The sequence below is a fragment of the Triturus cristatus genome, chromosome 11 (assembly GCF_964204655.1).
Source record: "Triturus cristatus chromosome 11, aTriCri1.1, whole genome shotgun sequence".
In the NCBI taxonomy this organism is placed as follows: Eukaryota; Metazoa; Chordata; class Amphibia; order Caudata; family Salamandridae; genus Triturus; species Triturus cristatus.
In genome coordinates this window covers 1,033,681,611-1,033,698,443 of record NC_140594.1, presented here as the reverse complement: position 1 = coordinate 1,033,698,443, position 16,833 = coordinate 1,033,681,611, and the positions used below count along the sequence as shown (strand labels likewise).

At 45.4% G+C, this 16,833-nt stretch overlaps 1 protein-coding gene across 1 annotated transcript in view; it reads right to left on the bottom strand.

Annotated features, from left to right (window-relative positions):
- The window catches only part of KPNA4 (karyopherin subunit alpha 4), a 221,095-nt gene that overhangs the window by 176,519 nt on the left and 27,743 nt on the right, over positions 1-16,833 (bottom strand). Inside the window, exons 2-8 of the mRNA XM_085635233.1 lie at positions 14,462-14,506; positions 11,077-11,166; positions 10,961-10,990; positions 10,822-10,874; positions 9,835-9,930; positions 9,169-9,254; positions 6,819-6,905 (exon numbers count right to left, since the gene is read on the bottom strand). Coding sequence (XP_085491359.1) covers positions 6,819-6,905; positions 9,169-9,254; positions 9,835-9,930; positions 10,822-10,874; positions 10,961-10,990; positions 11,077-11,166; positions 14,462-14,506 — 487 coding nt within the window. The remainder of the gene's footprint in view (positions 1-6,818; positions 6,906-9,168; positions 9,255-9,834; positions 9,931-10,821; positions 10,875-10,960; positions 10,991-11,076; positions 11,167-14,461; positions 14,507-16,833) is intronic.

The following is a 16,833-nucleotide window of genomic DNA, read 5'->3' as shown; positions in this document are numbered from 1 at the left end:
GGTTGGGGGGAGAGAGAGGTTGGGGGGAGAGAGGAGGTTGGGGGGAGAGAGAGGTTGGGGGAGAGAGAGGTTGGGGGAGAGAGAGGTTGGGGGGGAGAGAGGTTGGGGGGAGAGAGGTTGGGGGGAAGAGGGTGGGGGGGGAGAGAGGTTGGGGGGGAGAGAGGTTGGGGGGAGAGAGGTTGGGGGGGGAGAGAGGTTGGGGGGAGAGAGGTGGGGGGGAGAGAGGTGGGGGAGAGATGGGGGGGGAGAGAGGGGGGGGGTGGGGGGAGAGGTGGGGGGGAGAGAGGTGGGGGGAGAGAGGTTGGGGGGAGAGAGGTTGGGGGAGAGAGAGGTGGGGGGAGAGAGGTTGGGGGGGAGAGAGGTTGGGGGGCGGCGGTGGAGGCTTGGCACCTCGTCGCAGGATGTGCATTGTTTCAGATTCCCCCCCCCCTCCCCCCCCCTCGACCCAGGGGTCCAGAAGCATGTCTGGTGGTGGCAGCTGGTGAGCAGCCACTGAGCCTGGACACCAGAGGAGGGTTAGTTTTCTGAGGGACATCTCTAAAATGCCCTGTGTGCATTTTTCAATAAATCCCACACTGGCATCAGTGTGGGTTTAATGCGCTGAAACGTTTGATGCCATACTTCATTTTTTCAGTGTAGCCATTATGGTGCTGTGTAGTTCGTAAACTCCGAGCACCATAAACTCTTAATGGCAGCACTGCATTTACAATGTATAAGAATGGAATGCACCTGTACCCACACCACTGGTATAGTGCACCCAGCTAGAGGGGTGACCTATGCCAGGGCAGTGGGTTGTAGGCCTGGCACACAGATGGGTGCCACATCGACTCGTCTCTGTTCTGCACCAAAAGAGGCAGCCGGGGTGGGGTGGTAGGAGTGAGTGTGTGTAAAGGACCTTTAATGGTGGCATAAGAAGTGCTGCAGCCCTTAGAGGCCTTCCCTGGCCACAGTGCCCTTGGTACCAAGGTACCATTTACAAGGGACTGACTGTGGCCAAAGAGTGCCAAATGGCTTTTCTGAAAACTGATGCCTGTGTGGGATTTAATTAAAAAATGCACTCAGAGGGCATCTGAAAAACAACCAGCCTCTGGTGGGTTCCCTGATTGGTACACACCAGCCTGCCACCACGAGACATGTTCTGGAGCCCTGGGGTGGGAGCCTTCGCTCCCTGATCACAGAAACAAACCTTTCCTGGGCGGAGGTGGTCAAACCTCCAAAGGCCAGGAAGAGCCATCTGTGGCAAGAGAGCTTCAATGGCCTTGCCACCTTTGTAATGCGACCCCTAGCCCCGCCTGCTTTCAGAGCAGGCCCCCTTCCTTTCTTCCCTCCTTTTCAGCAGTTAGACAATCAGGAAAAATTAGCATAGCCCAGAAGGTGTGCCTACCTCTGCCACCCCCCCCCCCCTCAGGTGGGGGAGGGGGATGTGAAGCCCCCTCTTCAGTGCCTGCCATCTTGTAGATGGCAGGCACTCTCCAATCAGGATTAGGGATTGCACCCATCTCCCATGCATGGGGTGAGCACACAATGGGTGCAGTCACCCTAAGGTCAGTAGGCTATAGGCTACCGACCTAGAGAACCCTAAAACTCTGCATAAATTACAATATTTAGGGGTAGCCTTTAACCAAGACAGATTCCTCAACCTAAGAAGAACGAGGCAAGAAGACGCCCAGCAGAGAAGAACTGACTTGGCTCCAGTCCTCCAACCCGTCAGTAGTTTCCTGAGACGTTGCGCCAAAAGTCAATTTGTCCTGCAGCCAATGACCTCCAGAACCCCAGGGAGGACTGACTGCCTTCAACGAAAACTGGATCCCCTGTGAACAGCAGCTCTGTTCAAAAGAAATGGCCAAGAAAGACTCCAGGCCTGCTGAGGACAAAAACCAGACACCTGGAATCACCACAGCACCCGACGCATCCAGCCCAAGTCAGAGTGGCCCACCGGTCCCAGCAAGGTCCCCCAGCGCTCCAGAGTCCGAGTAACCGTGGATTGACCCCTCCAGGACCCCCCCCCCCAACGTCACATGCAGCCTCTGCACAGAGACCCCACCCCAACCGCAGGTGGGCCGGTAAGGTGACATCAGACCTCAAAAGACACCCATGCATCCAGCCGCTCTGTGCCCTGGAGAAAGAACCAGAGGTGCACCTACATCCGAGCCCTCCAACTTACCTTCCCAGCCGTTTGTTCCCCCCAGAAGTCTTCCAGGACCGAGCCTGCAGCTAAAAACCAAAACCGGCAAAGCCCATTGAAAGCAGGACACCTGATGCCAGAACGGCACCCTGCCGCCTCTGCGGGTGTACTTTGTGTGATAAACCAGATACCCTTTGCCCAGAGAGTCTAACCCCAGAAGATATTCTCCCACAACCTTGTGGCCTGCTCGTGAGCAGCCACCAAAATGAGGACCCCTATCCCTCATTGGTTAGCATTTGGCCTTAGCACTCAGCACCCGTCCACCCTAGTCCTGCTGAGGGTGTTTTGAGAGTGAATGCTTGACCCTGGGGGAACCCTGGTTCTAACTCCAGAATACCAACTTGTGAGAAATTGGCTCTGTAGATACTGTTCCCAAATAGGTACAGTGTGTACAGAGTCCACAGTCCTCAGAGGTTTGGCAGAGGCTAAAGTTAGATATAACCTTACTCTCTAAAGTGGGAGCTTGGTCGAGCAATAAGGCAGTATCAGAGGACAGTGTAAAGAATTTGTTGTACACACTCAGTCAACAAATGGTCTCACACACTCAATAACTGAACTCTAGGCCAATGGTTTATATAAAAAATATATAGTTTTATATTAGAACCAACAATAGGTATCAAAATATACTCTCTCAGAATGAGATGCTTTAAATACTTTGCAATAGGCAATTGACTTTTGCAGATAGTTAGTTTTGTTGCAATAGGTAACACAATTTCAAACAAACATTGAGCTCGATGGGAATTTTAAGTTATGTGCAATTGATTACTTTCAGGATTACTTTTCTAACTCCAGGACTGGATCCTAGATTCAGTCCTGGGACAGTTCTTGGAAACAAGTGAGTAAATTCGTTTTAGTTACTGTTGCGATTTTTAAACAATATTTTGCTATTTTTAAAGTTGACACTTCGAAACTTTTGCTAATCAAATTATCAATGTTATCCAATGGAAGGAAATTCACTTAGCAGGTAAGTGTGGTTATGGTTACTTTTTCTAGGTCAGTGTTGGATCCTAGATCCAACACTAGTGTACCACCTGTAAGCAGTTGAGAAACTGCGTTTAAGTTACAAAGGCGATTTTAAGGACTATTTAAAAGTTTGCAAAATCGACACTTAGAAGAAATTTCATAGAAAACTGTCAATGGTTTCCTATGGGAGAAAATTCAAGTTACGGGTAAAGTATGTTCTCGTTACTTTTGTAATCCATTGCTGGGCTCCTAGGCTCAGTACTGGGGCATCTATCTAAAACAGGCAAGTAATTGCGTTTTCACAGTTGGTACGATTTTTAAAGAATATTTGTAGTTTGCAAAACAGTCAATGGTTTCTTATGGGAGAAAAATGGAGTTAGTGGCAAGTACGGTTGTAACTACTTTTCAAGGTCAGTGCTGGGCACCAAGATGTCTCCTAATAGCAGGTGAGTATTTCAGTTTGTTACTCGGTTGAAATTAGGTGAATATTTTAAAGTTTAGAAACTCCACACTTTGAAGAATTCTCCAGTGAAACCGGCCAATGTTACCCTATGGAAGAAAAGTGAGTTATCGGCTTTTGGGTAAGTACTCGACTGGCAGAGTTAAGGTCCTGGGCACATACTCAGGGGTCTCCCAGGGTTAGGTAAGTACAGTTGTTACACCCTCCGTGACACTGGGGCAGCCGGGTGCAGAGTTAGGCCCAATGTTATCCTATGGAAGGCAGGGGAGCCTTGGTTGGTGGCTGCTGACTAGCAGGCCACGCGGCTGTGGGAGCTGGGCTCCTGGTCACTTTCTCAGGGCAAATAGGTAGGAGTAGAAGTTGCACTGCCAGGGTCACTCGGGCGGCTGGGTGCATGGTGCTTTTGAGCCTTCGGGCACTCAATGGATTTCAATGGGAAAGCTCAAGGACGAACAAACGCTGCAAGCTCGGGGACGACTATTCTTCAGGCGCAGCCACCACTTCGAGAGGTAAGTTGGGTAGTTGGAGGATAGGTAGGTACCCAGGAGTCGGGCAGAGGGGTGCCTTTTGATGTCGGAAATCTTACCCTCTGTTGATCGCGTCGAGGTGGGTCCTTGGGTGCCGGATTCGGGGTCAGTCACGGGGTGGGGGGGTGGGGGGGGGGTTTAAGCCCTCTGGGTCTTTGCCCACTCCGGCACAGGCCAGGCTTGGCAGGTGCAGAGTGCGCACGGTTCGCGGTTCCGGGCAGATGCCAGGAGTTAGAAACTTGCTTTCAGCAGAGCCACTGCTCGTGGGAGTCCCAGGTGCTCAGAGTCACAAGTTAGCCAGGTCCTCCGGGGTTTGTGAGGTTGCTGGACGCAGGAGGTGCCGGGATTTAGCAGAAGCAGGGTCGACAGGCCGGTAGGGCTGGGGCCATAGCAGTTGGTGTCTTCTTAGCAGCTGGACGGCAGGTCTTCTTTCTTCTTTGCTAGTTTAGAATCTGGAATCTGAGGAAGGGAGGTTCAGGGTGCCCCCAAGTACTAAATTTAGGGGCGTTACAGGTAGGGTGAGAGCAGGGACCAAAGGGTCCCTGTCCTGGGGTGAGTACACCCCCTATCCTGCTACTATCCGGTGGGAGGGGGGGCAGGAGCCTAGCTGTGATTGGTCAGGGCTCCCCATCCTCAAGATGGCCAGAGCCCGGAGTTGGGCTTCACCTCACCTCTCCCACCTGAGGGATGGAGTTGGCACAGGCTGGTACACCCCCCCCCCCCTTTCCTCACGTAAAGTTTGCCGCTGGTCTTCCCGCCAGAGTGGGGGCCAGAACCGGTGGGGGCCAGTTGCCGAGTACAGCAAGTGGCCTGGAGAAGCTCACAAAGGCGGCATGCCTTTGAAGTTTCCCCCTGCCCATCCTGGGGGAGGAGACCTAGCACCTCGCCCAGGATGTGCACTGTTGCAGGCCCAGGAGAGCGGGGGCTCTCCACCCAGAGGTCCAGCAACATGTCTGCTGTGTGGCAGCCTAGACAGCCTCTCAGACAAGACATGGATTGTAGGTTAGGTTTCAGAGGGCATCTCTAAGATGCCCTCTGTAGTGCATTTTACATTGAATCCCACAATGGCATCAGTGTGGGCTTAATGTGCTGAGAAGTTTGATATCAAACTTGTCAGTCTTGAGTGTAGCCAATACGGTGCCGTGGAGTTTGTAATGACAACCTCACAGCACCATATACTCTTAATGGCAGCACTGCACTTAGTGCCCAGGAATGGCCCTGGGTACTGTAGGGGCACAGGGCTCATGCACCTGTGTCCTCACCACTGGCATAGGTCACCCAGCTAGAGGGGTGGCTGATGTATGACAGGGCAGTGGGTTTGTGGGCATGGCATTTCGACTGTTTAGTTCTGCACCAGGACACTCAGCCTGCAAAGGAAGTGAGTGAGGGTACAGGGCCCCTAAGGGTGGCACAATAAGTGCTGCAGCCCTTAGGGGTCTTCTCTTGTCACAATGCCCTGGGTACCATTTACCAGGGGCTGACATGTGGCCAGAGATGTCAATTGGGTTTAGGCTTTAGTACATATTTTAGGTAAGGAACACAGGTCTTGGGTACCTGATTGGCAGGGACCCAGAGCACACCAAGGAAAAGTGCATCAGGTAAAAAGTGGGAGGGTTACTGCAACAGAAACCCACTTCCTTACACAACTCCCAAAACAAATTAAGTAACTGTAAACCGATAACTTCATTTCTCTCCATAGGAATACATTGACTGTTTTTCCCTTGACAAATGTTCAAAGTTTGGAGTTGGTTTTGTATGGAACTTTGAAAAAGTGAAACTACTAAAAAAAAAAAATTTAAAAAAAAAACGCTTTTCTCTAGGAAATGTCTACTGTGATAATGGTGTATCACACGGAGGAGAAAAAGTAATCTAGAAAATAATCTGCAAAGTAATTCAAAGTAATCAAACAGTAATTTCTACTGTATTGAAAGCATTTACAAACCTGTAACAAAGTTATTTTCATTCAGCTTGCTTGTATTTTTCAACCCGCCTTGAAAACTATCAAATATACTTACCTGTGCCTGCCTTGCCGGACTCTTGGGACTAAATAAACTAAATAATTTGTATACAAATCAAATTGGTCCGAGTTCAGTCTTTGAGTGTGTGATGTCATTTGCTGATTGCGTGTGTACAACAAATGCTTACACTACCCTCTGATAAAGCCTTACTGCTAGCCCACACTACCACAAATAGAGAGTAAGTTGCCTTCTACCTCTGCCTACCTTTGGGGTGCCACTAGACTGTGCACACTATAACTCATTTTGGTATAGTATATACAGAGCCAGCTTCCTACACTTGATACCCAACACAGTAACACATTTTCCCCACTTTTATATATCATTTAACAGTTCTCTCCTGATTACTTCACTATACAACGACTGACCTAAAATGTAAATGTTCCGCTTACGGAGGCATTCCTGATCCCTCATGTATACATCACGAAAATTATGTTGCCAATTTTGCAAGTTCAAACATTGCAGGCTGGTGTTTTAAAAGGACATATTTAGAGTGAAAAATCATGAGAGCAAACTCATGCTTAACTACAGAGAACACAAAAGTAACCGGTACATCCTTTAAAGAGAAAAATGATTCACGAGGACGGAAAAACTGGGTATATGGTATAATGGTCACTAAGACATCGAAATTCAAGAATCGAAGCAAACAGGTTAATTATAATACAAACCTATGATGTTGCCAAGTGCCCAGACAGCTTGCTCACAAACATTTTGATGATTTGAATGCAATAATCTTAAGAACAGGGGCACAGCATCTGAAAAACAAAAGACCGTTACTAACTTGAAAAGTGAGTTGGGGGCTCAGCAAAAAGCACTCCCCTACTTATGTAACAACTCTTACTTCAATTTTCCCACACTGCCATTAGGAACACGTTCCCCATTTAACTATGTATTCTAGGGTTGCTAATCGGCATATAGTCAGGACAAAATTCTGCAGCACAGCGGTCTTCAATATCAATATTCTGCCAGAAACAAATGAATTCATATAAAAAGGTCAGATAATACACAATATGAATGAGAAAATTCATTGATAACATGACTGCAACATCTGAAATAACATCATTGATGAAAAACACTGCATGGCAGGGGAAAGTGTAATAGTTACCTTAGGGCATGAGTGATAGTTACAAGAGAACAAGAACTGGTAAATTTCAGTGGTTTTGACACCGACATTTTTCCCCAACGTCGTCACAAAAAATATATAAACACAAATATATTGTGGAAGCTCTCATGCAGATCACTTTTCAATCCTCATGTTGACTGGGGGTGGATTCTCTCTCACCGACTTTCCCACCTCTGCTTAAAATTCTTCAGACGACTCCTGGCAGTCATAGCACACACAATTTCCTTCCCTCTTTTGGTTTCCTGGAGTAATGGCTTGCAGAGATATTTGGCATTGGAGACAATTCATGCCCCTTAGGGCAGCAGTTGTATGTCGATACAGGTATGTGGCATAGTCCAGCAGTCCATCCTGCATGGGCCAATGAAACAGATTCCCCGAGCGAAGAAAATATACTTGGGTCCAAAATTTCAATGGTGGTGGAGCATGTATAGTCAGTGTAATGCTTGCCTTCCAAGCCAACCCCTTCCACTCTCACTCTGTGGTCTGTCGGTCTCAGACTACCACATCGGAAGAGTTATGTTCCGCCTTAGCACCACTGAGCAGTCGGTGTGTGCCTATATATATGAAATAAGGAATTCGCCTTGCCTCCATTTGAACATGGGGTTCAAATGGAGGAAACTCAGTGAAGCCTCAGTGATCCACAGCTTGGGGCTAGTTGTATTCACGCCCTCCCCACAGCCGCCTTTAATTCACAAGTGAACATGATCAAAACTGCTATTCCACCTCTGCAGAATTCTTCCAACTATGGCAGGGTATTGACTGAATACTGTATGTGACCAAAGACTGTAAATGGTTGCTGCTCTGCACTCACATATCTGCATTGAATCCTCTCTGGTAGACTTTAACGGTCTTGATCATAATGCTCTGAATACAATGCTCAACAGTAGGTCTCCAAATTGCTTACTCATCACTCCAATTAGATGCCAAAGGGGTAGTTACCTTGTACATTAGAGTGTGTCATCAACAGTGACATTTTCAGTTAAGATGTAAACACTCCAAGGACACGGCCTTCAACCTCCCTTCCCTCGATTTTGCATCACAAACCAGACTGCAGAAAATTCAATAAACACCTGATGGCTAACATACACCAAGCTTTCTTTCTAAGATTACAACTTTCTATACCTGACAAATCAGTCTTTTTTGCTGCTCTCAAATTGTTAAACTGTAAGTATCTTTAGTTTTCGGATGCTTCACAATTACTTTTGTATCTTTAGTTCCAAAATATCAGAAGGTCCAGCTTGCAACGCATGATGGGTTAGAATGCCATTTTACCCATTTAAAATTTCTAAAGGGTAGTAGCTTTCGCCTCTCACTTTTCCTCGTGTGCGATTCAAGGTCAGTAAGTCTCAATGCTCTTGCAGATCTTCTGGAGTTTCATTAATTATCAACTTTCACATTAATTCTCCGCAGCCTATGACAGAATGACGTATGTAAAGAAGGCAAGCACACAAGCCAGCAATAGGAGAGGATAGAGTTTTAACATGAGCAGTGACTGGGCATTCACGTAGCACTTTCCAGTCAAACAGGCTTCAACAAGAATGGGTGGATTGCCTGAGCAACAATGCAATCAGAGAAAGGATTACAGGTGCAAAACAAAAACCAAATAGCAACTGCAGAAGTAAATCAAGAACGCAAGACATGTTAAGAAGAGAAAAAGGCCCCACTTAGTAAATAAGATTTTGTTTTGCTGCAAGAATATACAAGAAAAGAGTCTGTGAGTATTTATATGGCATGTTAGAACGCATGGTGTGCATAAGTCCAACTTAACATATGGAAAAGCAGCAAACTAAAGCCAGAGGTGCAAAAACCTGAAAATCACTGCAGTTGTGATTGTAACATATATATGTTATTTCTGAAATGAGAGCACGGAGTCACTCCTATGTGTTTTTACTTACTAGACTGAACTACGGCTTGAGTTTGTTCGGAGGTTCCAGAAGCAATGTTCGTCAAGGCCCATGCAGCTTCAAACTGCAAAGAAGGGCTAAAACACAAAACAAAATATTTATTTTACATAAAGCATAAATATAGAAACACTTCTAACATCTTCAATCACAAGACTACTGTCACATTTTCCGTAAGGGACAGTTTTCCCTAGAATTATTTTACCTGATCAAATACGGACTGGGGTAAAGAGAAATTTTACTATGACTCACTGCTCAGAAATGAGTGGACCTACTCAGGAGCAAGGACTTTAAACTGGTCTTTAAACCACTGGGTGCTCAAGGTGAACTTAAAAGGAATGTGAAAAAGCTTGCTATATAGTTGATGACTAGTTCAAGACTCTAAAAGTGAAATGTTTGACAAGCATCAAATCAGCTCCGTGATTACAGAAAATTCAATTTGTACAATGTACAAGACGAAAAAAAGCAGCACTTATCTGTTGACCCCACAATCTGTGCTAGATCAGCTGGTAAAATGAAGTTTAACTTGTATACTTTTCTGGGCAAGAGATTCTACCCACTCCCCAAAAGTCCATGCACACAGCGTGTGAAAATGATGGTGGAATGCTGGCAACACTTAAGCCAAAACTAATTGCAGTAAAAACATTTATGGATACTCACTTGTCATCTCTTTCTAGGCAGTGTACTAGAATAGGCAATATTCCAGATTTTATTAAATCATCAATTGGAGGATTTCTATCACTGGACAACAGTTTTCTGTAAAAAAAAAAATATATATATATATATATACAATGTGATACCTGAATACCACTGTATGCTAATACAGCAGAAGTTTAAATAGCGCTGGTAAAGCCAATAAGTCTAGCTGTAATGTGCTAAAACAGCAGTTCTTAGCATGTGATCCATGAACCCTGGAGGGGGGCTGCAAGTTCTACTCAGGAAGGCCCGCAATTACTTAGGAAATTAAATATGAATAGATTAATAAAGTGTATATACACACACATCAGAAACAAAATATAAAACTGAAAAGGTCACGCAACTGCAAAGGAAGTTGAAATTCGGAGACTAAAATGCTGGCATCCTCAAGATTATTTCGTGGGACCAGGGCAAGCGCAATATAAATTCTATAATTGATCGGAGTCCTCAATTTAATTTAGAAAAGCATCAACCTTCCATTAAAAAGGTTTTATTTTTTTTATATTTGTAAGTTAAATAAAATATTGGCCATTTGTGTATTTGTTTGATTAATGCGCATTTCAATAGTTTTGTCTATTGATTTGAGGTTCAAATAACCGAAATTGCTTTAGGAAGGTGTCCCCTGCTTGAAATAACGATTCACTGGGGGGGGTCCCTGGATTCTAGTAAGGAATAAGTAGGGGCCCACAGAAGTCAAAAGGTTAAGAACCACTGTGTTAAAGCATGCAAAGACGAATGCATTTTTAGTCTCCAAGCTTGGTGTTTAACAGTATCCGCACCACAGACTTGAAAAAAAAAAAACCATCGTTTTACAATATTACAATGTGCCACCTAGTTTCCTTTCCATGTATAAACAGGACCTGCATTGCAACAGACATGTAGACCATGGCATGCTGCATAAAACAAACTTTTTAGCCTGTTTCATGAACTTGAAAACAATAAGTTCTTTACCTGGCAGCCTGTACGGCACTTAATTGAACACCTTGGTTATCACTTGAAGCATTCTGCAATAAATAAAGGATTTTAAATTCAATCGATAAACGACAGCATTTGACAAGGTCGAGAGCAATTTACATTTGATAAGGCTTACCTGCACGATTGCTTCAAGGGACGTGTTTTGCTAAGAAAGAAAGGGAATAAAACCAAGAGTTACAACCAGTGGTGTATAGCACCGAAACTTTTGTAAATTAAATTAGTGGCTATTACCATTCTGTAATCAGCGTCAATATCAGAATCTTCACCAACATCTTCATGCGGCACATTTCTCCTCTTCAGAAGGTGCTCATCTCTCTTATTCTGAGTCGGGGCAAAAAACAAAAATTTAGAACAGTACATTTAATTTACTAAGTGCTACATACAAAATGATGTATGTTAAAGAGGTGTAAATGTATTAATATTAACGGCAAAGAGTGCAAATGAGGTAAATAGTAGTGAAAGTTACTGGTGGGCAAAGAAACGAGATACATAAACAAGTTGAATCGTCTGGACGCTACAGCTCGTTACAGAACAGTTGCTGAGAGGGAAGATTAGCTAGGGCATTTCAGGAAATAAATATTGGAGGCATGTCTAAAGTAAAGCTTGAAGTGGATTTAAAACTAAGTAGCGGCTGTGTATGATCATTACAGCAAATACTGGTATGAAAACACTAAGGAGGTGGAGAGTGAAAGCACCCTCTAACTTGCACATTGAAAGTCGCATCAGAGATGTAGAGTAGGTTGGAACTCATTCCATGCAGTTACCAATGGGGCACTAATCAATTTAAAAAATGCAGTCATGTTATATTCACAAGTTAGGCCCACGTAGCGAAGCAGCTCATTTCTTTCAGGTCCTATTTTTCAGCAGTAACCTTTTGGGGAATCTTGGCTCTAACACCTACAAACGCTCTAGGTACACTTAGAGTAAGGTTCGCATAGTAGGAATACTTTTGATTACTGCCTTGGTATATATGCGAGCATATATACATTGTTTTAGCACCATGGTAGAACTACATCTGCTATTCACGCTTTTGGTGCTTGTAATCACTTTTCTGTTTCTGTCTATTCATCATTGCAGCACATGCATTCTATACAAGAATACCATTGGTTCAATTAATATATTAAAAACGAACTACTGTGTATTCTCTGTATACTTCTCCGAGAATAAGTGAGCACGTGTGACTGAGCGAAAGGTTCTGCACGGTTTCCAGGATCCCCAAGTGGTAACAGTCGTCACAAAATCCCAGAACGCACCCCGAAAATCTCAAAACGCGCGCTTCAAGGTAATTAACTACTATGTGCTGCATAGGGCATACTTTACGCCAGTTCGCATTCGAAGGTACTTTGGTGTGGACTCTGCGGCTTGCCCAGGTGTGGGGAGAAGGAGGCGCACATACTCCATATGTTCTGGAGTTGTCCCACGCTGCTACCGTTCTGGGGGGCAATCAGACAAACAATCAGTGACCTGATTGACAAAGAACTCCCACAGACCCCCAGAACACTTCCTTTTAGGGTGGTTCCCTCACACGGCTAGTGACAGGGAAGTTAGGACCTTGCCTATATTTTAGCTAAGCGAGAGATCGCCAGGAACTGGAAGGCGCCGGGTGGGCCCAGACTCGCCACTTGGAGAAGAGAGCTCGAGAGATGGGCGGGGCCGGAGGGGAGACTGTTACTCCGAGAGGCTAGCAGGGGAATAGGCAAAATGACAAGCGCCAGAGCCTGGGAGGATCTTATGGGGGAACTAGTGGCATCTGACGCAGACGCTAACAGTGAAGGGACCGCTTCAAGAGTGGCAACAACGGACCCAGAAGGTGGGCATTTAGTGCAACCCGTTCCAAACACCTGAGAGAGACAGCACGGCCCCAACTGCCTCCCAGGGCCCTTAAATCTGCTCATCTCCTTGGATAGATTTCCGGGTTTTACCTAATAGCAAGTAACTCAAGGGGAGAGGGAGGGTTAATTTATCATGAAATGGTTTTGAGGGGAAATACACCACGAATGTATCAGTACAAATGTACCTGCACATGTAAGCAATGCTGTAGCATAAATGCCAATAAAATATGGGTAAAAAAAAGTGCCAACAGTTGTCATGTTCAGTGGTTGCCAAAAAGCATTTTCTCCCTGGTAGGTTAGGAGGGGCTTACACTGGCACTGTGAGCTATCATATCTATAGGCCAACATATCCTGCGGGCACCCAGAATCAGTCTTGGCACCAAGTCCCTAGTTTGGTGTCCAAACAATGCACAGATCCTATGGATTAGTTCATCAAATAACTCCATCCTCGACCCAATCCTGATTCCACAGCATAGAGACCGCCCTACTCGCTGCCCCAGATGACCTGATCTTACTCAAACTCTCCGCAGCCTTCGACACAGTCTCCCACCGCACACTCGCCACCAGACTCCACGACGCCGGCATACAGGGAACCACTCGAATGGCTCTGCTCCTTTCTCACCTGGCAGAACCCAAAGAATCAGACTACCACCCTTCCTCGCCAAACCCACAGAGATCAACTGCAGAGTTCCCCAAGGATCCTCGCTAAGCCCAACGCACTTCAACATCTACATGTATGACAATGGTGGCGAGGGAGGCCAACACAGCCTCTGTCTCCTACGGCAACGACACCCAGCTCATCCTCTCCCTCACAAAAGGAGCCAGTCACCAACAGAATCAGCTTACAGGAAGGAATGAAGGACGTTGCATCCTGGATGCCCCTCCACCCCCACAGACCTCGCCCAGAACCTCAGCATCGTACTAAACTCCTCCCTCGACATGACATGACAGATCAACGCCGTCGCCTCCACCTGCTTCAACACCCTCTGCATCATTCGCAAGACCTTAAAATGGAATTCCTCCCCCTACCCGAATCAAGAAAGATAGTCACCCACGCGATCATAACCAGCAGTCTGGACTACGGAATCGCCCTCTACTCTACGCCAGGATCAACAAGTTTCTGCTCCGCAAACTCCAGACCATACAGAACACCACAGCCAGACTCATCCTTGGTATCCCGAGGCATGAACACATCACCCAACACCTGCAAGACCTCCACTGGCTCCCAGTCTAGAAGATAGTAACCTTCAAGCTACTCACCCACGCCTACAAATGCATCCACAACATCTGGCCCCAATACATCAACGAGAGAATCTCCTTCAACATGCCCAAGAGAACCCTTGGCTCTGCCGACCTCGCCAAAACCCCTCACATCCGCAGATCAAGAACAGGCCTTCTCCTATATCGTGCCCAAGACCTGGATCATGCTCCCGATCGACATCAGGCGTGCCCCCTCTCTGAACATCTTCAGGAAGACCCTAAAGACCTGGCTCTGTGACTGATCGGAGCTGCTTACCCCCTACCACCCCAACACATCCCCCAAATGCCTTGACACCCTCACTGTTGAGTTATGCACTTGACAATTCTCTGATTAGTAAGTATGAAGCCTCATTTTCGAGTTATTCTGAGTAGAGTTTACAGATGCAGGTAGTGTCATTTTACAACAAACTATTACAACTTTGATAATTACTGGTTGACAAATATGCTCTTTTAGCCAGTTTATTTCAACACTTACATATTTGTACAGTAAAGTGAACGCTTCAATTATTAAAAGATAATCTTACCTTTCTAAGCTCTACGACTACTTCATTCCGTTGCCTTCTCATACTCTGAAATAAGAAAGATGACAATTTTTAAAGTTTGACACAAAGAAAGATGCAGTCAATTTAAATTTGCAGCAAATTGAAAAAAGTGAACGGTTGCCTTCCAATATAATTTTTTTTTTTAATTTTTTTTTTTTATTTATTTAGTTTTAAAATCGGCCCTCGCACAACTACCTGCAACGATAGTTGATAATGAACTATCAATTCACATTCGGATATGGCAAACATGCAACTCCACACCCTAGAGCAGAATCTACTTGAATTTGAGATCTGCCATTACATAATTTGTAAATATTTCATAAACTACACAAATCTTCAAGACGAGGTGACGGAAGACACCCAGCAAGACTGGAAATTTTTTTACAGTTTGGTATTCGTTCTAGATGCAATAATCTTAATACGGTCCCAAATGACAACTGTTAGAGCTGACATCCATGGCGTGGTATTGCCCTAAACTTTTTGCCTTCACTCTTGTTTGTTGAATTAGTTGATGGCTGCTTTAGGACTGCACGCTAAATCAGTGCTAGTGCTTTCTCCCTAAAAACAGGGAGAAATTGGCTTAAACCTAATTGGCAAAATGTATTTACTCATAGGTCCCTAGTAAATGGTACTACATGAACCCAAGGCCTGTAAATTAAATGCTACTAGTGGGCCTGCAGCACTAATTGTGCCACCCACTAACGTAGGCTTTTAAAACCGGTTTCAGTCCTCTCAATGCAGCCTGTGGTGCAGTTTTAATGTTGCATTTCGAAAAGTCAAAAAATAAATTATATATCCTTTTGCCAGACGTAAACTTTCCTTTTTAAAGACATACAAGTCACCCCTTAGGCTCTAAAGGCTCACACGGCAGGCAGCATTGGATTTGAAAAGTAGACGTCTGTTTCAGTTTTACAGTCCTAGTACTAAAAAAACTCCTAAATTTGTGTAGAATGTGCTACATTTATCTAAATCTTTGAAATTGCACATCTCTGCTAATACAGATTAGATTTAGGTCCTTCTTGTATCATGTTATTTATTAAAATATACTCTATATTCCTGAATTGGTTTGGGATTATTCTTGCGTTAATAAAATTACTTTACACATTACCTCTAGGTTAAGACTGCTTGCTTTTGTGCCAAGCTACCAGAGGGTGAAGCACAGGTTAATATAGTAACTTGTGGTTCACCCTGACAAGGAGTTTGGTTGTCTGAACAGGGCTTCCACCCTCCCACTCTCAAACCAATAACCAGATTCCTAACAACATGCAGGAGTCTTGCTTGGTATATGGTGCTCCTGTATGTAAGTGTAGCACCCTGCACCACTCTAGATAATCCATGTGATGATTTTAGTGGTCTTAGATAACCTTAGAAAGCTCTCTAATTGGTAGCTGTGGTGAGCAGCCTTCAGGCTTAGTCCAGAAGAAATGTAAAGCAGCTTATTGTACCAGTACTTAATCTTATGGTGTAGGTTAAGTGAAAAGAACCACACAGTTGTTATAAAAACTGGTATTTATTATAAACACTAACTCATTGCAATATCTCCTACCAGGAGATACAACCACAATACTTTGATGTGGAACACACAAGCAGCACAGACACAGTGGTCTCCAGGGGAAGACTAAACTATATACTAAAATAGTGGAATGCAAACCATGACCCAAGTCGAGACTGGACCCAAAAGAAATAGAGTCTGGGCCCAAAGGTAAGTACCCTGAACCCCACAGGGAGGCAGAGTGGGAACACAACCGTGGACTAAATACAAGTCAATGGGTACGTCGATGTTGTAGCTGACCCCTGAAGAAACCCTGTGGAAGATGGAAGGTTGGAGTTTCACCCCACCCCTGAATATCCAGGGACCCAGGACACCTACACCAGGGAAGCAGAGTACATAGGTGTGCAGTGACATCGGAAACTGCTGTAGACCACAATGGAGGACTTCAGGTAAGAAGCCACTGGTGAAGGTGAAAGAGTCCGGTGGAACCCAAAGGTGGATTCATGATGAGGTATCTGCAAGCAGAGGGGACAGAGTCTATGCCACCCAGGAGTGACCAGTAGGAATGGAAGACGAATGCCCACCGATGTCTGGGCTGCAGGTGAGTTGACAGTGCCCTTGAAGTTGCAGCTGTGCAGACCAGGTGACTTAGTGGAAGGCAATTAGCCATTCACAAACTGTCACACGTCGGATTTTAAAAGCCATGGGGTCAGTGTCCGGCAGGGGGCAGCAACCAGCCTTGGCACAGGCAACCAACGTAGTATTTGAAAAAGGTGCTGTCGGGACCAGCAAGGTCCAAGTGATTCACCACCAGCAGGTAAGTCAGCAGGCCCGAGCAAGCAGGGGAGTCCACTAAAGCCAA